Source organism: Amblyomma maculatum, chromosome 2 (genome assembly GCF_055883805.1).
Source record: "Amblyomma maculatum isolate TAMU_Amacu chromosome 2, ASM5588380v1, whole genome shotgun sequence".
NCBI lineage: Eukaryota > Metazoa > Arthropoda > Arachnida > Ixodida > Ixodidae > Amblyomma > Amblyomma maculatum.
The window spans coordinates 16,987,955-17,009,329 of record NC_139345.1 but is presented as its reverse complement, the minus strand read 5'-3'; the positions used below and the strand labels follow the sequence as shown (position 1 = coordinate 17,009,329).

The window sequence follows — 21,375 nt, the reverse complement described above, 5'->3', positions numbered from 1 at the left end:
GCAACGAGCAGCAGCGTGGTCAGCGAAAAGCAGACCCTTCGGCGACATATTGCCTTCATAGCTATCGTGCACTGCACGTCTCCACTGAAATTTGATCCATTAGTTTGCAACCCTTAATCCTCGTGGTTGCTCTTCAGTAGTGCAATGAATAGCAAAAGAACAAATGTCTGCAGCATGCACACATTGTGTTGCACTCTCAGCATAATATTCTGAGAGCATGTCATCATAAGTCGAACACAGGAAAGCTGTACTGTCAGAACCTATTCAACTGCACTACTGCCCAAGCTCTAGTAGTGTAGAAAAGGATGCCTTGAGAGGTCACACATGTTGCTGAAACAGCCCCAGACTTGTGAAGTAGCACGCTTTTCTGTTTTCACTTTCGAGAGTTTCACCAAGTGGCTCTTACACCATTGGTAAAACCCCTTCGGGAGGTTTACTCTCTAGGAAGCCGGTAAACCTTGCTAGGATCTCAACGCACTCGCACAATGTTATTTCCCAGAGGGTATGAATTTTCTTATTGAAGGAACCCGATGTGAACGCACGAAATATCCATGTACCACATATTCTGATTAAGAAGGATAAGTACTGTATATATGATATATGAAGCTGAAAGTCCCTAAGTAAAGTCTCCTATAAGGGATGGAAAAGAAGCAGACTAAGAGACTTGCATATAAAAGAAAAAATTCAAAGTATACTTAAAATTTACACGTGGGTTATGTAGGGCAAATGGGCTTTTCCAAATATGCCCCAATCTTTTTTTGTATTAGACAAGTCAGAGATTTTACTATCCGACAATATCCTTTTAACATTCTTAGTATGCAATTGCATACATCATACAATAATGATGCATGCTCTCCTGTCATGTGCATCTTCAAAAAGAAGATGATTCCACAACTACTTGAGTATTAATATGTTCCGTTATTTTAGTTACACAGTTCTTATCTATTTTGTGGTTTGTAAGAAATTTGGCATATGCATGTCAAAAATAATGATTGCTATCCTTCTTTGGAAAAATAAAGAACAGTCTTTTCTTTGGTCAGAATATGCCATTTTGCTTCCTTTCAAATGAAATAAAGAATAGAAACTAGAGGGGATGCAAAGGTATTGATTTGGCCCATAATAATTAACATATGTGACCTAAAATCATCGAAATAAGACAAAAAGAATTAAAAAGACTATCTGCAATGGTTAGGCAAATTCTAATGTTAATGGCTGAAGGTGGTTTAGCCTGGTACAATATCTTTATGTTATAACGCTTGTGTCATCTAACAAGGAGTTCTTGCCTGCGGGTACAAACCAAGCATTTTACAGAATGGTAGCCATAGCCATACTGCCATAAAGTCATAAATACTGCATTACACCTTCATAGTGCATAATGAGTTATGTTAAAATGTGATAGAGAGAGAGACCTGTTCGTTCAAACAATCTTTTCTCAAACTTTGTAACTTTCATTTTACGCCGTAATAGCTATTTATGCTAACCAAGACAAGCACACATATAAGAGGCAACTTAAAGCAAGCTGTAGACAAGAGTAGGGCAGTCTGCAAATAGAATATAGTCAGCATTTGTATTTGAAGCCTCTCGAAGCAATATATTTAACTGGGCTTGAACTTACTTCATCTGCCTTTTCTTTCCCAGAGGAATCCCCAGCTGCATCCATACGGATCTCCTTTTTAGCCCATGGGTTCCAGATCGAAAGCACAATGGGCTGGATGAAACGGTACCAGATGAACAGCAACACCGGAGCAATGATGCACGGAATGCAAACCATGACTTCTTGCTTTCACTCCCAAGAAACAGCTGCGTACAAATAAATAACCATAAGTCAGATGCAACTGCTGATAGTTGCAGTTCTGATAGACACGCTATTATAATAAACAGCACAGAATGGTGGTTGCTTCTACAAATTTAAAAGATAAATTCAGTTACATTCGCTGCACATCAAGATGGTCAGTTCAAAGGAGGAGATAAAAGTGCAAAAGACTGGCGTATGTCGTATATATCGGAACTATTCAAATTTGCTGTGATGTACACACACATTTTGCAAGTGAAAAATCGTGTTTTGAAAGGAAACCGTAACCTTGCATAATGCAACACTGAGTTCTTTGCCTCAGAAAAAAATTAGTTGTGGTTTAGCTCTGGTTAACCCTGGCTAAATTGCGAAAGCAACGGCGGAAGCTTCTTTTGCCTACAACGCCCTATTAGTGTAAGGTGCTACATTATTGGGGACACTTAAGCTCATCCTTTAAGGGTATGATGCGAGAGTTTAAGCTACCAGCCCGCACATAAAGTCACGCTTCAACCAAGCCGTATGGACTTGCCTGCATGTCATAGGGGTAACGAGAATGCACACGGTTCTGGCAGGCTGATTCTGATATCACCCTCCCATATGAAAGGAGCGACCCGAGTTGGCGGCTCTTGCCCGTGGCATAGGGGTAACGTGAATTCAAATGTCATGGCAGGCTGATATTTTTATGGAGACCGTAGCTGCACCTCTTCACGGCATAGCTGCACCTCTTCACGGCATAGCTGCCTCTTCACAGCATAGCTGCCTCTTCACAGCATAGGTGTGGCCACCCAAGGTCTCGCTTTGGCTGTCGTGGTATTGCTTTCGCAATAAAAAGGTGGCATGAGCATCTCAATTAGCAGCCCCCAGCGATGCTTGCCACATTTACTGATTTTCTAGAGCGGAACAGTGTTATTCGGAGATATAGGAGATGTCTTTGTACTGCAGTAATTGTAGTTAGGCAGATGGTATGTCCCCAGAAAATGTTCGCAACCATATTATGACAAGCAATGTTTTAATTGATTTTAAGATGAGCACTGCTAGAAAAGGAGAGGTTTCGCTGTAATTTGCTCGTTTTAAACTTAATTCGTACATATTTCTTGATAAACGCAGAGTGCACCCTCGAGGTGATCAATTTGCAAAAACTGACACATTTGTTTGTTATTCATAAGCTCGGTCGTTGGCTCATAGAATAGCGAGCCTACAACCAATTCATCACACGGCTACTTAGCTTCCTCCAGGCCTCACCTTAATGGCCACATTTGCTCGGATAGCACACAATACGTTAGAGAATCGTTCATTGCTACATTTCATTTACAGAGATAAGGAACGTCTAAGCCCCGTGTCACCACATTCAGATAACTGTTTTCGTCTTTTATGACAAATTCTCGGCACTAATTTGGAAAAACTGAAGCAATTTCGCTCCTACTTAGTAAGAATAGATGCCACAGTAGGGCGTCAACCAAGATCGCAAACACTGAATCATCTGCGGGTGAAGAAAGAAACTAAAAATCAATTATAAACACTGAATCATTTGCGGGTGAAGAAACTAAACATCAACTAATTGTTGCACATCAACAGAAAAAAAGGCTGGGATGTAAATAAAGAAAGCTTTCTGGAAAGATCTATTCAGGATCAAGGCTCTTCTCAGTGATCTCAAGCGCAAAATTGCCACAGCTCACCTGATAGTGAAGTAGGGTGCTGTCGCAAAATGCTTGCAAAAGATGTAAACGTGGCTTGAATTCTGCTTATGAACAACACCTACACGTCACTGAACCGTCTCGTTTCCATGGTTCCTGCTCTTCTAGAACTGTAATTAGCCCCGGTCGTACAACGATGCGCTACTTTCGCTATTTTCCTACAGCTTTTGACGACAACTGCGTGCATTGCATTCGCCAGCGCCAGCTGGATGGATGGATGGATGATAGTGGCTCTGCCCTTTGTATCGGACGGTTGCGCCGCCTAGCCAAAAAATTAAAAGAAATATATTTATCTCTTCCCTATTTTTAGCTTCTAATTCACCCGTATCTGCCCCCCTCCTTTTTTTTTTCTTCTCTTTACTCTCGACTTTTTCCACCAATCCTCTAACCTCTCTTTTGTTATCAAAACGCGTTCCTCATCCATTCGTCCATCTTCCCCAGTAAATCCCAGCGCTCTTTGCGCTCTCTCCAGATCTGCCGCTTTTCCCGCGGCAAGGGCAGGACTATAGTGAACTAGAATACTATAGTATTCTACTATACTATACTATACTATAGAATACCATAGAATACTATAGTATTCTAGTTCACTATAGGCAGGACGAAGTCTTGGCACCTTAGAACAACATGTTCCGTTGTTTCCGCCTCAGTTCCGCACGCCGCGCATAATATATCTACTTCCTGAAATTTTTTCCTGTACGTTTTTGTTCTGAGGGCCCCTGTCCTAACCTCAAACAGCAATGAGCTCCCTCGTGAGTTGTCGAATAAACTTTCTTTCTTTATATCCTGTTTTCGAGTTCTATACACACCCAATGCTGATTTTCCGTGCATTCTTTCCTCCCACATTTTCCTTTCTGCCTCCTTTACCTGCTTTTCAATGCTGCTGTTTTGCTGCGGTGCATCTCCAAACTCTAGGTACTTAAATCTGAGCTTTCGGGTTCTGTTAGTCCATTTCGTATTCAGGCTTTTCATGAAGAGGTGCTTGTACATTTTTCGTGCCCACTTTAATTCCTCCATTTCGGTTAGTCTCTGATCATATTTTAGTTTGCTAATTGACTCTCTAACCTCAAATGATGCCCAGCCCATATCTCCCTGGACTCCTTCATTAGGTGTGTTGCCATGTGCTCCCAATGCCAATCTACCTACCTTTCTCTGTCTGATTTCAAGGCCTGACTGCACTTCTGATTTCATGCACAGGACTGCATTTCCAAAAGTGAGTCCTGGTACCATAACACCCTTCCATACCCCTCTAACAACCTCATACTGCTCATACCTGTTATAATTCCAGAGGGCCCTGTGTTTCATAATATCCGAACTCATTTTCCCTTTGTCTATCGTAATTCTTTCATGCTTCTAGGTAATTTTTTCCTTCATTGATCCATATGCCCAGGTATTTATAGCTCTCCACGTGTTCAACCTTGGTGCCTTGTATTTCCAGCACATCCCCCCTTTCATCATTAAATACCATTATTCCTGATTTTTCGCTGCTAAATTGCAGTCCCAGCTTTTCGCCCTCTTCTCCACAGATCTTAAGCAGCTCCTGCAACCCATCCCTCTTATCTGCCAGCAGTACAATGCCATCCGCGTACATCAATCCTGGTAGAACTTGTGTTACTTTCTGTCCTCCCTGCATATAGCTTGCATTGAATCCCATATTACTTTCCTCCAGGCGCCTTTCCATTTGCCTCATGTATATCATGAAAAGCAGCGGTGCCAGTGGGCACCCTTGCCTAAGCCCCCTTTTTATTTTTGCTGGTTTTGTTGTTTCCATCTCCCATACTATCACTGCCTCATTATCTGCATACACTTCTTGTATGAACTGAACCAGGTTTTTATTCAGGCTATATTCCTTCAACTGGTCCCACAGTTTTTTTCTGATCTACACTGTCATATGCCCCTTTAATATCTAAAAACGCTATCCATAATGGTCTCTGACTTGCTGCTGCTGTTTCTATACACTGGGTAACCACAAATAAATTATCCTCTAGTCTTCTGTCCTTGCGGAAACCATTTTGTAGTTCTCCGAGGATATTCCCTCCTTCTGCCCATTCCTCAATCATTATATGAAGTAAGATTAACCGGCCAAGAAGACGCACACAGGAAAAATCGACACAGAAAGAAAGAGGTCGATTTTTCCTGTGTGCGTCTTCTTGGCCGGTTAATCTTACTTCATGCAATGCACCAACTAGCCCAACAACGTGTTTTACTGTTTTACCTCCATCATTACTTTTACTAACTGCATTGCTACCCTGTATATAACTGATGTAACTGTGATTGGCCGATAGGACTTTATGTTATGTATATTGCGCAAAAAGACGAGACAAAGAGGAGAAGTGGACAACGACGGCGCAGAACTGACAACTGAATTTATTCGAAGAACGGAAGAGTATATATATAAGTACACACACTTGTTGTACCCACATGAGCATAGTCAAAAATGCATAAAAATCTATATCAACACAGTAAAACTCCCCCCATCACACGCCATACATTACTGTCCATCATGGTTCACCAACTCGCCCAATCAGCCGTTCTTCTACACTTTATGTTATCTCTGCTTCCCTTGCCTTTGTATATTAGTCTCATCCTGCTTAATTTCCAATCTTTTGGTGCTTGTCCGCCCTTTATTGTTTGTTCAATCAACTGTCGCAATTTTACTTTGCTTTTTTGTCCTAATCTGGTAATCAATCCCATGGGTATGCTATCTGGTCCTGTCGCTGTTCCCAAGGGGACCTTCCGTTCTATTCTTTCCCATTCTCTTGCTGTCATCTCCTTGTATTCTTGCTCCTCGTCCCTGTGGTCCTCATTATTCTCCATTTCTTCTGCGGCATTCACTTCCAGACTGGCAAAGGCTGTTTCTATTGTGCGCCTAACATATTCCTGTGCTTCCTCTCCCTCCACTCTTTTTCCTTCCTGTGTGGTCAGGGAGTGTTGGACCCCTTCCGTCGTTTTTGCTTGTAGCCTTATGTGGTTCCAAAACCTCTTTGCAGCATTTTTATCTTTTTTACTTATGTCCATCATCCACTGGACCCCAGCTTTTCCTATTTTGATTTGGATTAAGGTTGACGCCTCCCTTTTCCTCTCAAGGTACTCCTCCCATTTGGATTTTACTTCCCTTGGTGTGGCTCCCCTCTTCTTTGCTAATCTGTGCTCTCTGGATGCCTCGTTATGGCTGCTTTAACTTCAGCATCCCACCAGCTTTTTGGTTTATATTTTCTCTTTCCTCTTCTAATCTTGCCATTTTTTAGCTCTCTTTTAAATACTTCTACTAGGTCATCGTATGTCCATTCGATCTCTATTTGATTGTTGGTTTACTATGTCCTCAATGCGCTTTGACCCAGCTTCGTCACAGAGTGACAGAGTTGCCAGGCCGAGTTGATGAACTCGCCGAATAGAAGCCATGAAGCCTGAAAGGAGTAGCCACTAATTTTTTAAAAGCAAGTTTTCCCACTTGAAACAGTAGGCAAATGTAACGTTAATGAATGTAAACACCTACGCTAGAGTACACTTTGCCTACGCTAAATGGCTAAATGCCTCCGTGCAGTCTTGGTTTTGGTCTCAACCCCCGAATTATGGTGACGACCCGAGTGGCAGTTTTTGATGTCAATAACGCGCTAATAAGTCACGTCATGTGAGACATGAAAGGTGCAAAACCTGCGATGTAATCTCTGCTTAGTAATTTCTTTCTTAATTAACTTTGGGCCGGCTTGCATTAGCTCTGATTCGAATTGGCATGAACAAAGCAGCGACAACTTTCTGCGGCAATGGAGCCAAAGCTACGGGGGCGGAGCTTTCCTAACTGTGTTACTACCACGATATGTAGCAAGATATATGTAGTTCCGAGTACCTGGCCTCGGCTGCGGTTCCGGCGCCATTATAGTGAACTAGAATACTATAGGCACCATGCACGACGTACGCTGTCAAAAATAGACGCGCATTGCGAACGCACGCAGAAATGGGCGGCGAAAAGCGGCAGACGCATGCCACCAGGCAGTCATCGACATTAACGTTGCGCATTAAACTCCCGCTGTACTGGCTAGTACTGTATTTTAAGCCTGATACAGTAATAAGGTAAGTAATAGGGCGAAACCACCTCTCCCTTCTCTCGCTTGCGCGCAATGATTCTTGGGAATTTAGCCAACATAGTTACCAAACTCAAAAGCAGCAGGGTACATCGTAATTTTTAGTGACTTTGGATGTCCCCGCGGAAAGCCTACTGGAGTGGTCTGCCGAAAGTTGCGCGTCTAGTCGTAACACATAAGTTACTATGTTTACAATTGTTGCATTGGTCTCCGTGTTCAGCTCAGCTACAGAGCCAAAGCAGGCCGTGCATTTTCTTTTCCTTCTGCCTTCAGTCGCAACAACTCTGTGCACACCGCACAGTACACGAGCACCAGAAGCTTTTGCTCTAGAAGTCACGAACCACGACAGACCTCGTCGCCACTGCAGCTCGTCCCAATCCCCGATCTCTTCGAGGTCAGGGAAGTCGCCATTGCTCTCACACTGCCATATTGTGGCACCATAATCGCCTTAGACGTCTGGTGGCGTGGCGTGAATGTTTAGGGCGATTTGTCCGTGATCAGGTGCTGCGGGTATCACCACGTCTTTCCGATCTATAGTCAACACTTTGCGAATGGAACATTGGCATAAGTTGGATAAGTATCTGAGAACCAGTCCATCTTCATAATGAACGTGCTCCTGCGGTTGCCCGATGTTAATATTGGCTCCGGTCAGTTGCTCACCCACTCCCCTGCAGGCCTCGATCGCTGCTTACGTGTGGCGACATACTGCTGTTAACGCTATAATCTAGAAACGCGCTGGTGAACTGCAGGGTGAGCCCCTGCACCAGGCTCGACCGTGGTGAATACAATGCGCCTCAGGCAACTTCAGAATCGGGTCACCATGCAGTCTCGGTTGCACACCGTTTTCCGATCAAGGTGCCGCAGCGCGCGATGCCTGTGGGGCATGTATACGTCACGCTGTACCAGGTTACGGGGGAGTGCTGTCACGTGAAGCACCTATTACTCGAAGCACAAAATATCCATCCTAGACGAAGCTATGGCTCCGGACCACGCCTTGAATTTCGAGAAGATAGCTGCACAAATGCTGTCGGCACTGGAGACGAATATAACCACCCCGCCTGCCTGCTGGAGGGGGAAACAGCACATGCCTGAGCTTCATCAACAGTTACAGCGCCTTCGCCGCGACTACCACCCGACGCAGCGATGCTTTCAGCATCCTCAACCTCATAAGCATACGCATTATCATCGCCATGAGATATCTCAACCACGGTCTAGGAGGCGTTCTTGACCAGCTGGAGCCTTGAACCCCAACGCCTGCTGGTGGACCGGACGCTACTCAAGTACCATTGAAGCCCCGTAATTAGAGCTACATGTCAGAAGTCGGTGAAGAAGAGGAGAGCTAGTGGACGGTACTCTCCGTAAAACCAAGGTCTACTGACTTTAGACAAGTAGACGTACAGTGCCTGTAGAAGACCATCCTTGAGGGCGCTCTTTATTTTTCTTTAAAACAAAAGTTGAATTACCACCACTCCCACCCTCTCACCTCTCTAGGGCCCATCACCGGCGTCTTTGATTAAGAAAAATCAGAGAGAGAGAAAGAGACAGTGGTTTTCCGTCGCTTGTGATGGGTGGCGATAGCCCCCGCCTCAGACGCAGGCCGGCAGACGTTGGCAGGCGACGTCCCCGACCAGCTGGACGGCGGCTAGCTCGAGAAATATATAACATTTCTTTTATATAGATGAATATCCGCTTTTGCTGTTAACAATTAGGGGAAGAAGAAGAGAAATAATAGAAGGCCGGGGCTAGATCGAGCGCAGGTGGTCGCGAGAGGCAAGCGCGTGAAGTGGTCCTTGGGCGAGCCGAAGCCAGCGCAGGTCCCACCACACAACACCGCAGCAGTTACAACCACCTCCACAGCACCTCCAGCGGCCAGTGCAGCCAAACACCGGGGCTCGGCCAGCAGCAACAGCAGAAGTGGTGGCAGGAGTCCACAGCTGTGCGCAGACAAGGAGGCGACACCAATCGTCAGAGGCCCAAACCTGATGGCTACAGGCACGCAGCTCTCCGAGGACGTGGTCGCGGAGTACCGCGAGGCGTTCGCGCTTTTCGACAAGGACGGCGATGGCACCATCAGCATCAAAGAGCTAGGTACCGTAATGCGCGCTCTCGGCCAGAACCCGACCGAGGCCGAGCTCAAGGAAATGATCGCGGAGGTGGACGTCGACAAGAACGGCACCGTCGACTTTCCAGAGTTCCTTGTTTTGATGAGCAAGAAGGCACGTAGCGCGGACACCGAAGAGGAGATCCGGGAGGCATTTAGGGTAAGAGCCCCCAGCAGTGCGCTTGCCGGGCTTCTTTTCGCTTTGCGTATAACCACGATGTGCATGGCCAAAATCAAATGCGGCGGCTCACTCGAGCCCCGGAACAACTACGTACTGTACATATAGAAAGGAAACACCACATAACCGGGCGGCCAGGCTCCATCATACACACTAGGAGCATGCAAGTCCCTTCAATTATATGGTACACTTCATAAGGGTAGTTAGCAGTCGACCACCAGGAATATCGATATGTACTAGCAGGAACCGCGTGTTTCAACGAAGGAATCCAAAGTTTTATATATGTAAAATAATACTAAGTAGAACGAAAAGACTAATAACATGGAGGAAGGAAAGAACTTTAATCCTTCCTCCATGACTAATAATAAGGAGCTGTCAGCCGTTGCGAAATTCTGTTACTTGGAAAATTACACTGTGTATCTAACGTTCTTGGCTGATTTGCTTTTTATTCGTTAGTCTGGTGGTTAGTGTCAATCGTGAGGTGATACCAGTTTTTGAAAAGAAGTATTCTTTCTCTACTGGTCTGTATCGTGACAGAATCCACTGTTGTTGTTTTTTTTTTCGCTCCAAAACTGAGCGCTCGAGGCATGCAGATAGTTCGATGCCCATCACGCAACCTCTGTTGGTGACTGGTGACTGCGCGTGAACATGCCCTGTGTCACCGTTCTTGGCTTCGCCGCATGCTGCAAGAGAAGGCCGGGGTAGTGACTAGTGATCGCTAACTGCATGATTATTTTAAAGCATAGCTATTTGACCCCCGTTCCTGCGTTTCGCGGCGTCTAAGTCGACTTGAGCTAGGCAATCTCCGACCTATTTCCCTTACATCTTGTCTCGGTAAGGTCATGGAACATGTTATCCTTAACAGACTTAAAAACCACACAAAGAAGATCTCCTTCCGACCACTATGACCGGGTTCAGAGCCGGACTCTCCACTCAAGACATCATGTGGCAAATACATGACATACTCGACCCAGGTCCCATCCGGGCCACACGGACAATTCTCGACCTCGATATTTATTAGCAAGGTGTTTGACAACGTATACCACACGCCTCCATCTTGACAAATTTCGCTCAGATGAATGTAGGCACCCGGCCGTACCTACAATTACATCGCAAACTTCCTGCACAACCACACCGCAGAACTCCACATTGGCGAACCCATCAGTGACAAGATTACTCTGGACACCAGAGGAACCCCACAAAGTGCAGTCTTCTCCTCTTTCCTCTTTAATGTCCCCATGAGGGGCCTTCCCCCACTTTAAAACGCCATACCTCACGTAAAACACTCCCTATACGCCGACGATATCACCCCCTGGACCAACACTGGTTCTGACGGGGACATCCATAGCTCCCTCTAGACAGCCATTAACACCGTCCACACCTATGTACAGGCGAACGGCCTCACATGCTCCCCAACAAAATCGGAGCTGCTTGTCATCCGCGACAGGACAGTGCGCCGACCCGCTCCCGCAGCTCTTGAGCTCATCACGCTCCACATCGACACACACCCTATACCTTCCGTCCAGACCATTTGTGTCCTGGGCATGGTAATACAGAACAATACACAAAACTCTGAAGCAATTCAACGCCTCTGCACCACAGCTCACCAAATAATCGGCCTTATCCGCCGCATCTTCACACGTCGTAGAGGCATGACGAAGGATATGACCTCTGCCGGCTAACACAAGCATTCCTCGTTAGCAGGATAGTATACTCCTATCCCTACTGTAACATTCGCCGAAAAGATGAGGAGGCAGTTAACAGCATCATCCGCTCGGTGTACAAGACTGCCCTAGGGTTGCCACAATACGCTCGCACACGACACCTCTTACTCTTTCCGAACTTATTGAGGCACACAAGAAAGCCCAAATTCATCGCCTCTCCAGGACAAATCACGGCCGTCTCATCCTGGCGATCTCCATCCCACAGCCCCCCTCCCGACATGTGTACACAGCCGCCTCGTTGTCAAACCGCTACCAAAAAAACATGCTCCCTGGTCATACCCTGCCGACACGACGCGCGCCCTCAGCACTAAGCCAGAGCATAGCCGCCGCGGTGCGCGCCTCCTCCCCCACCGCAGCGGAAGAAACAGCGATAGCGCTGGCCATCGCTGACCCGCGTACGCGTACAGTCCTCAGTGATTCAAAAAGAGCAATTCTAAATTTTTCGACAGGCTACATCTGCCTTCCTGCTGCACGCATCCTGTGCAGCTGCACTCCTGACCACAAAATTAACCTATAGTCTTGGTACCCGCCCACGCGGGCAACTCTGAAAACGATGAGGCCGACCAACTTGCCCGAGGATTAACAATCCGGGCAGTCGTTCTCACGCATACAGACGCACTAGCTGAAGCCCCCCAGACTTTCGCCGAAATGACCAATTTTCACAAAGAGACGCGACGCCTTTTCCCGTCTCCCCACCCCGACCTCGACCGAGCACAAGCCACCCTACTCCGCGAATTGCAGACACATTCAATTCTTAGTCACTCAAGGCTGTCACTAATTACTAACGGGGAATACGACCCCGCATGTTCAAATTGCAACAACGGAGAACCCGCCACTCAGGCGCACCGCACCCTCTGGGGATGCATAAATAAGCCGCCCCCAATGGCCCTCCTGCCAGCTCCCTCTGCGGAAAGCTGGCACCAACTCCTTATCAAGCCCGACAAGAACACACAACTTGCACTTATTTCGTGGGCCCAGAATGTCGCTCCCACCTGGGGGCCACACAGGACCCACCTGCCCTAATTCACGACATCCGGAGTAAATAAAGCTCTCTCTCTCTCTCTCTCGGCGTTGTCCCACCAGGTTCTGCACTGTTCATGCGCGCGCCGCTGCCGCCGCCGCGGAGGGCTGGGCGAGTGGAGCAGGAAAGCGTCTGCTGGCATCGCATGCTACCAGCATAAAATTAAATTCATATGCTTAGAACGCCGGTCAACTTTTGGTGCGTTCAATGGGGCGCTGGTTGTGTACGATGCAACTCTTGGTAGCCCGCATCGGCCGAGCAGAAATGCATAGCCGCCGCCGTTCGCCACTGCGAACCGCCTGCCTTATAAATAGTTAATTATCTGCCAGTTCTTTCTAAGCCATGAGCGAGGCAACCGGTGGAAGTCCTTCGTCTGCCGCTGCGTTCACAGTTACTTTTCCTTGTGCCACCGCCGCCTTTCCTGTTGTAGCGCAGGTCACATATACGTTTAGACCAAGAACTGGTAGTGGAATGTCTCTTGAAGACGAAACGTGTGAAATATCAAAGGTTGTTTAATTGTCCATATGCTTGTTTTGCTCGAAACCTTTACCTCCATCTATCGAAAAGCTGAAAAAGCCGATGAGCTGCGGTCAAATTTCGCATTAAGAAGTAACAATTGTCAGCTAATTTCTTGAGAGCGACGAAGTTAAAGTGCATGTCATGGCGCGATAGCTGCCAGTGCGACTTTGGTCCTTTGGTACCGTACGTCATCAGCGGATATTGCGTCAGCATCGAGCTTTTTTCGCACCTTATCAGACTAGTTTATCATTCTAATAGTTCTGACCATGGTTCTGACCTTATGCGCCCAGTCTCGGTGTTGCGCAAAAAAAAAAAAAGATAAAAAAAGAAGACGCTTTATTTTTTTTGCCCTGCTTACGTAGGGCGAGGTAAAATAAGACATGGGGCAAAATGAGACATGTCTCGTTTAGCAACATCCAGCGCACGACCCAGCGTAAAATTTTTGAGATAAAGTAGGTTTCTTAAACCACCATTAGGTGCTGCTAAGTGTCCGCTAAATGTGTTAAAATACGGGGCGAGAATCTTGTGTTGCCCACTTCCGGAAAAAATACTTGAGCGACTTTCGGGGAATGACTGTCCCGCCAAAAAGGTGCAAAATTCTGACGTCCCGTTTCTATGGACCAGTGCAGCAGCGTAGCCGCGAACTACTGCGACAATTAATAAAGGGACGCATCTCCTTGGCTAGCTGTGGAAACACAGTTCCCGATATGGTAATCTTCATAACTATAAAATTGATTCAGTAGGAGCCTATGGAAGAAGCAAAACGCGGCAGTTCGTCGCTCAGAGGAAGCAGTTAGTCTCTGCTGCGCAAATTGCATTATTTAGCTCTGAATTTTTTTTTGTCTCGTTTTCTAGAATGGCCCGTACGTACAAACGAAAGACGACGAGGGCTACATATTGAACGAGGTGGGGTGTTTGGCCATTTTATCGAGTGCCGCTGGATGATCCCAACTCCCTGAGTTTGATGAAGCGCCATTGGATTGAAAAAAAAAAAAATGTGTATGATATTTGTATGATCTCGCACAAATGACTGTACAATATCATTGCGTCCTACACATATCACCAACTGTATGGGATCAGACAACTATGATCGATATAATCCATATGATCCTATATGATCTATATGAGATCAGACAACTGTGATCTATATAATCCATGGGATACCAGGATATGTGTGAGAAAAAATTATATCACACATTCATACAGAAATCCCAACCATGTGACATCACAAATGCAAATTACATTATTCCATATGATAAATCATGTAGATATGACTGTCACGCACAGCTGGCCCTAGCTATTACATTTCATCAGACCATTGCAAGATACCGTGATCCGACTTGCGGTCAATGCCAAGATTCCCGCACTCTATCTGCCTACTTCTACCGAAGACAATGAGGAGCCTGCTCATAGTGACACGAGCTTTCAAGCTCTTTCTTCTGTGCCTGCTATATATAAAAAAAAAAGCAAAAAGAAGGAATCCGGAGGCAAGCACCGTCTTGAGCTCATCGCCTTACAAGGCGAAGCTAGTTGCAAAATCTCCCAAGGAATATCAGATACGTATAGCCTCAAGAAAACAAAACGGGAAATCGTACGAAAAGGCTGTTGGTAGCAGTGGTCAGTCGCAAGATATTTCACTGCTAGCCGTGGCAGGTAGTACTTCGCTCTGCTACTGCCTGCCACGGATTGCAGATAGCCGGATGCGGCGGCAACCACATCGACTAAGCACAGTTCAAGAACGGGCGTGTAAGAGCTGCGCTCTAAAACTGGTATTGAGTACTCGGTAATATCAGTGCACGTTAAGGGACGACTTAGGAAGTCGAAATTTATTCCACTGCCCTACACTATACGCAACTTTCTTCTTTCACTCCTGCCTTCCTCCTTTCCCTCACTGCACGATTGAGGGGCACGCGTGCATGCAGGATCAAGTAGGGTCACTATAGGGTACCTCGATGTCTGAGTCTTTGCCCATCGAGGTTCTAGCTCTAGAGATGCACAGGAGTCTCTTGCGTAATCAAGGTTAGCGCACATGGCCTCGCACGTCTCCGCGCGGAAGCTCTTGCAAGGTGACGAGCAAATTTGCCAGTACATAATGTACACGCGCGAATAAACAGTATATTTTTGTTGTGTTTTGCGCAGGTTTTCGACAGAGATGGAAAGGGCTTCATCACTGCAGCAGAACTGCGCCATGTGATGACGACTCTGGGAGAAAAGCTGACGAATGAGGAAGTCGATGCAATGATACGGGAAGCTGACGTTGACGGAGACGGCCAAATTAACTACGACGAGTTCGTAGCGCTGATCACCTCGACCTAAACATGAAAACCTCCGTGTAATTTTGCTTCACTTTGTATGTCTTTATATGCCACGAGAAAAGCTTGCAGCCACCCATTACAGGCTTGGAAACCCGCGAAAACCGTCTATAGTCATTGCACTGCGCTGAGAAGTAAATCGAAAGCAGAATACATTAAACGAGATCGAGACATCACACATGTGAAGCGTGTGTGGGGTGAACGTCAGTTGCTATAAATTATGCAAATTATAATTTAAATAATTTCGTAGCAAATTGCAATTAAATACAACAGGTTGCGCCAACTTACCCACATTTTTCTTTCTACCACTTTTACAAAAGGTATAGGTTTGCAGCAAGTGCAGGTGCGGACAGAGGACGCAAAGAATCCTTTAGAGCTCATGCGATAGTTTTGCCGTATAGACATTCAGTTATTGCTAATTGTCTTCGGAGTGCTAATTAGAAACACAACTCTAGAAAAAAGTGGTATTTTCCCTTCAAAGAGCTCTCTGCAGCCAATGACGTCGGTTGATGTCCTCGCGACTGATCTTGGACCCGCAAGCGGGATAACGCACACTGTAAAAAAGTTTTGTTGAAAAATACAGAAATTTTCTGCAAGCTGTCCTACCAGAAATTTTCTGTTCTGCTATGTTTTCTGTTTATTAATTTTTCTGTGATTTTACAATGTTTTCTGTCTACAATTGATAGAAAATTTTTGTAAATTGACGAAAATTTTCTGTCATACGGCGTTTTTCGCTTTTTATTTCTGTTTTTTGTCTGTCCCAGTGAAAATAATGATGCAAATATATCTTTTTTTTTTACTCGTTTTCAAAGCGCGTTTGCTGCCTTTAGCATCAATAAAATTGCGTTAAGCGCAAATTTCTTCAATGAACACTATTTTAAGGCGGAAGCCTTGCCAACTACATCTCACGAATATCTCACGGCGCTGGCGACACTCGATGGCACCCATAAGGTTGGCTTCGCAACAGCCGTTGGAGAAAGTGTGGCGGAAGTGACGTCAAAATTTAGGGTTAGCTAAGTTGGCGTCGCTGTTGCTATGAAAACTCGGGCCACTAGCAACAGTGTTGCTGAGGGCCCGAGGTACATGAGCGTCGCGGAGATAGAAAACGCCGAGGGTAAAGGAGGAGGAGAGACATTGCGGCGTCCGGTCAGATGGCGCTGGTCCGGTCGCGGCCGCGCCGGCTTCAAAAAAGTGACGTCAGGGCCTCTCTTAAGATATTTCCTTCCTCCACGAGGGAAGTGGAAATATGCGTAACAGATACCACTGTAGCAGGGAGCCAACCAACAACGAACCTCAATGTGGCACCACTAGTTATCTTCTTTCGAATCGAAATTGTTACGCAGCCGATAGCCGATCGTCGGACAGCGTCTTCGGGGTTGTCATACAATTTCGCTTACTATTCAGAATTTACCTACTATTCAAGTAAAAATCAATTTGCGGTAGAAAATAGAACAAACGGCAAAAATATATCGAATGGTTTGCCTTCCAATCAAGCTAGGTTTCGACTGGAAAACAGAAAACTATACTGTTTTTTTCGTGAACGTGTTTCGGTCAATGAAGTAGAACAGATATTCCCTGTACTGGTACAGAAAGTTTCTTTAAAAATACCCGTAATTTCACACACATTGTTTACAGTGCAGGGTGTGGCAATTGAGAGATGGCCTACTGCGCCTTATTCGGGTTACCAGTGGAGCCACGAGGATCGGCCGATGCAAATGGCTGAAGAGCCTCCGCACCTGCCGCTTTTTTCTTGAGTTGTATCTAGCTATAGTAATGCTGAGTAATAGTGTTACTTAATTGCTAATTATAGTGGCCTCAATTTCAAGTAAGGGCTGCTGTAACAAAACGCGTGCATGGTTGCTGCATGAGGCTGTCGCGTAAGGCCTTTAGCAATCGCCCTGAATGAACTCTTCCCAGCCGTGTGGAGGTAACGCGCCCGGTTTTCACTCGAAAGGAAAACAGTTCGATTTCCGCCCCGCCACTTTTTTTTTATTTTCTGCAAGATATTTTTTGCACAACGGTAACTGAATAACGTTACGACCTATCAGATCATAACTGTTTCGACTAATCTGGTAATTTCGTAGCTGCGACACCGGAGTTTCCGGCGAACATGCGCTCTAATTCTATCGCTTTGAAAGTAGACTGGGCACGCTATTACATCCCAACATTTTAATAATGAATGCGCAGGCTGTTGATGGACGCAATTCACTTCTTCGTGGACAAATATGGCTTTTTCCTTCCTGACAGGGAAGATTTTACAGTAATTATAGAAAGGCGTAGTGCCGGTTGCTTACGTCCGCTAACCGTGTACCGTGTTAGCCTCACCGTTACCGGAGTACTCCAATGCGGAGCTGTCGCCTGCCACCTGGAAGATACAACGATGGTGACGCGAGAGTGGAAAGATAGGCTCTTGGCACCCTTCTATCAACACCCAACCTTCGATGGCCGACAGTCGATCGGCGGCGAACCTGAGCTACATATTCATCACATTATGCGCGTCGATCAATCAATTCCTCGCCATGTCACCGAACTACCACTACCTGTCAAAGGCATATGCCAGTTATTTGTCGCCCACAATGCCGACGCCAGTTTTTCTGGAGAACGGGGCCTTGCAAAACTTTACCACGTTGAAAGGGTACGCGTGCATTCAGGACCAAATTTGAAGTTCCCTAACTGAACTTGTGCGACCTGAAGGCTTGAGCTGCGGTAAACTATACGAGAGCGAGTTTCTGCTCAAAGATTGAAGGCGCGAGCAGAGAATAATCCGTTCCTCCGCGTGTATTTCGCCAAACATGGGAGGAAATAATGGAAGTCACAAGAATAGCGGAAATGGAAAGACTCAGTCAATCCGAGACGGAAAGGCAAATTCTAAAATGGGTCGGGCTCCAGTACGACAGAGGGACGGGCCGACTCTAAGATCAGCCTGGCTAGAACTGTAGAACCAACCTGTACATCCCACCCATTCCAAGAAACATGAGCCCCATTCACAACAAAGAAGAGAAGACAGAGCCAAAACCATCGAAAAGAAGATGAGCAGGCTTGATCCAACTCCGTGACGTACACTGACGCAGCCACCGGGAAATCGGGAGCTGCAGTCGCGGCAGTGGTGGACGGAACCGGAACGCCTCTCTAATCACGGCATCGATAAAAACAAGAAATGCAGCTGTCATCGCTGAAGAGGTATACCAATCGCGCTAGCCTGCGTCGGCACAAAAGCCAAAGTGATTATAAGTGACAGCAAAACAGCCATTTGGAACTTGACAAAAGGAAGAGTATCGGCCGCGGCTAAGAAAATTCTCGAATCCAAGGTGATCTCACAGAGGATCACAATAAAATGGACCCTAGGTCACGAATCAGTGTCTGGAAACAAAGCCGCTCACGCGCTCGCCCGAGATATCTACCACCGGACGAACGTTGAGCAGGTCGACAATCCAGAACCCGAGGAGAGGTTAAACACCTGCTACGAGAACTGTGAATACTACAAACTCACAAAAAAAAAAAAAAAAAAAAAGACATTCTCCACTCCACATAAAAAACTAAACAACGAAGAGGCCAAAAGTCTTCGCAGACTACAGGCCGGAAATTACCCCCAACCCAGTTTGGCTGCACCACTTAAGAATAGAGGTCAGACAACACAAAAGCTGTAAACACTGCGGACAGAGAGGGGTACAGTAGACTACATAATCTGGCAATGCCCCTTCGCCTGGGGCAATGGCTAACATTCGAGATTCGGAAGCTTGGGAGTCCCTTCTACAAAGCGAAAATCTTGAGACCCAGAAAGAAGTCGTCCACATTTTGGTAGAAGGCAGCAGAACAGGTAACAAAACAAAACAGAAGAAGCACACACAAACACAAGGACAATGCTGCACTGACAACTACACTGATCAGAACCTGCACGTCTTCTCCCTTCACTTTGCGTCTGCAGCCAACTTATTCCTTATCTTTAACGTCCCGCCGGTAAGCGTAAAAAATCTAATTCCTTTTTAAACAATACCACCGAAGGCGTGCTGACATGTTGATCTCTCGAGTTCTTGATTGCACATGCTTCGAAAATTTCCCTTGCTAACCTGTCCTTAATCCTTTTCAAAACCTCCACATTGTGACGGTCAGCTGGACATTTTCGGTCTTTGCAAATAAAGCAGTCTTTGTAGTTCACTGAGAGGTTAGTGCCCGACTTCTCCGATGTTGCCGCAGCGTACTCACTAATTCTGTCATTAATGCATCTTCCTGTTTGCCCAATGTATTGCTTTCCACAGTGCAAAGGGACCTGATAGACAATCCCCTGGATATGATTGGAGTACCTTGTCCGGTGCGCAGTTTTGCATCTAGACTTAAACTCCTGGTTGTTCACCCGTGCACACATGCCTTTTGCTCTGTTTGGTGTCGTTGGAACAACCCGAATGCCGTGTCGTGCCCAATCTTCATCAAATTAAGCCATGAATATATGGTACCACTGACCACTTATTTCTTTGAGTAAAGTCTTCTTTTTGAATCCTCCGCTTGTTCGGCAGCACAAGGCTTTTTGTTATGCTACACAGTAAATACTCAGGAAACCCTGCTTCCAGAAGCCTCTCAGTTTGGCATAAAAAGCTTTTCCTGACACGGTGGGGGCAGGACTTGTTGAAAGCCGACGTCAACGCAGCCTACGCAACACCTCTTTTTACTGTCGTTTAATGCTGGGATGTATATGGAAGGAACTGCTTATCGCTCTAGGTTGGTAAGTCCAACATAAGTGCTTTGTAAGGATTCGAGACTCAAATCCAGGAAGTGCAAAACACCTCCCTTTGGAAGCTCCCAGGTGAATCTTAGATCAGGGCAACTTTCTTCAAACACACGTGCTATGTCTCTTGGTTGATCTGTCGCCTTTCTTTCCTCTAGATCGCACATCACCAAAAATTGTCGTCAACGTATCTAACAATCTTTACAAAGCCTTTGTCTTTCATAGCTGTTTGAATTCTTCTGTCACATGTGGCGAGGTATACTTCTCTCAGTGCAGGTGCAACCCTCGAACCTATACATAGACCACTCCTTTGAACATACAATACTCCTTCATGGGAAGCAACAGTTGATTTGAGGTAGGCTCCAATCAACTCCAAGAAGGTATCCACAAACACCCCGGCTGAATCCTGGAAAGCTATAGCACCCTGCTTCTCGATCATTTCTCGTAGTTCTTTCAACAAGCCTTCTTGTGGGGTAGAATACTGCATTTCTTCAATGCCAAGTGAAAATCCAGATAGTCTCTTCTTATCATATCCCTTGATAGAGTTTTTTTTTATTCTAAAGAGGCCATCCACACTTGGCTGAGATGCTTGACCAAGTATCCCGAGATTAGCATCTGCCAATTGTGTGTGCTTCTGACATACCTAATTGCGTGGAAAGGTATATCGGGGTTGTGAGCTTTTTGCACTGAAGTACACCGACAAGGTGTCTTGTCTCGTATCCTTAACCTTGAGGCAAAGCTGTCTCAGGTCAGCTTCCTCGAGAACTAGCTCAACGTTCAACTCTACTAGAAGTCGTCCATAGCCTGGCGGCTGAGGCCGCGAAGAATCAGTGCATTCTTGCGCGCTTCTCGCGGAGTCCTAGCCCCCTATTCGGGTCCGCGAACCTGAGTGGGGAGTAGGAGAACGTCCTATATCGGTGGCAGTAAAGTTTTCAGTCAATCAGTCTATCAATTTCACCGGGCACACTTTTGCCAACAGAGGTGCGCTCTATGGGTGGCGGGATATCAAGTGGGCCAACCAGTGCTGAAGGCTCCATCAAAAGAAAAAGCAACTGCAGAAATCTGTCTCAGAGCAATAAAGTTATTTGATTCACTTGAAAAAATTTTTACAATTACAGGGAAAACTAGCAACTTTTCTGAGGCCTGCGCGGGGCTGCTACAGACAAAGCTTTGGTGAGTAAAATGAGGCGGACGAAATATGTATGGAACAGGTGTGGCGAGCATCGTGTGCCATC

At 46.1% G+C, this 21,375-nt stretch overlaps 1 protein-coding gene across 1 annotated transcript; it reads left to right on the top strand.

Annotated features, from left to right (window-relative positions):
• Positions 1 to 9,547: 9,547 nt before the first annotated feature.
• On the top strand, positions 9,548 to 15,436 carry LOC146198053 (neo-calmodulin-like). The gene is made up of 2 exons (XM_084592557.1): positions 9,548 to 9,826; positions 15,248 to 15,436. The coding sequence occupies exons 1-2, from the start codon at positions 9,548 to 9,550 to the stop codon at positions 15,422 to 15,424; spliced, it is 456 nt and encodes a 151-aa protein (XP_084448683.1). The 3' UTR covers positions 15,425 to 15,436.
• Positions 15,437 to 21,375: the final 5,939 nt, after the last annotated feature.

Bases quoted from the DNA above. Each gene is read 5' to 3' on its own strand.
- LOC146198053 (XM_084592557.1), top strand. From the start codon at position 9,548: ATGGCTACAGGCACGCAGCTCTCCGAGGACGTGGTCGCGGAGTACCGC. The intron at 9,827-15,247 runs GTAAGAGCCCCC...TGTTTTGCGCAG, and splicing joins AGATCCGGGAGGCATTTAGG to GTTTTCGACAGAGATGGAAA.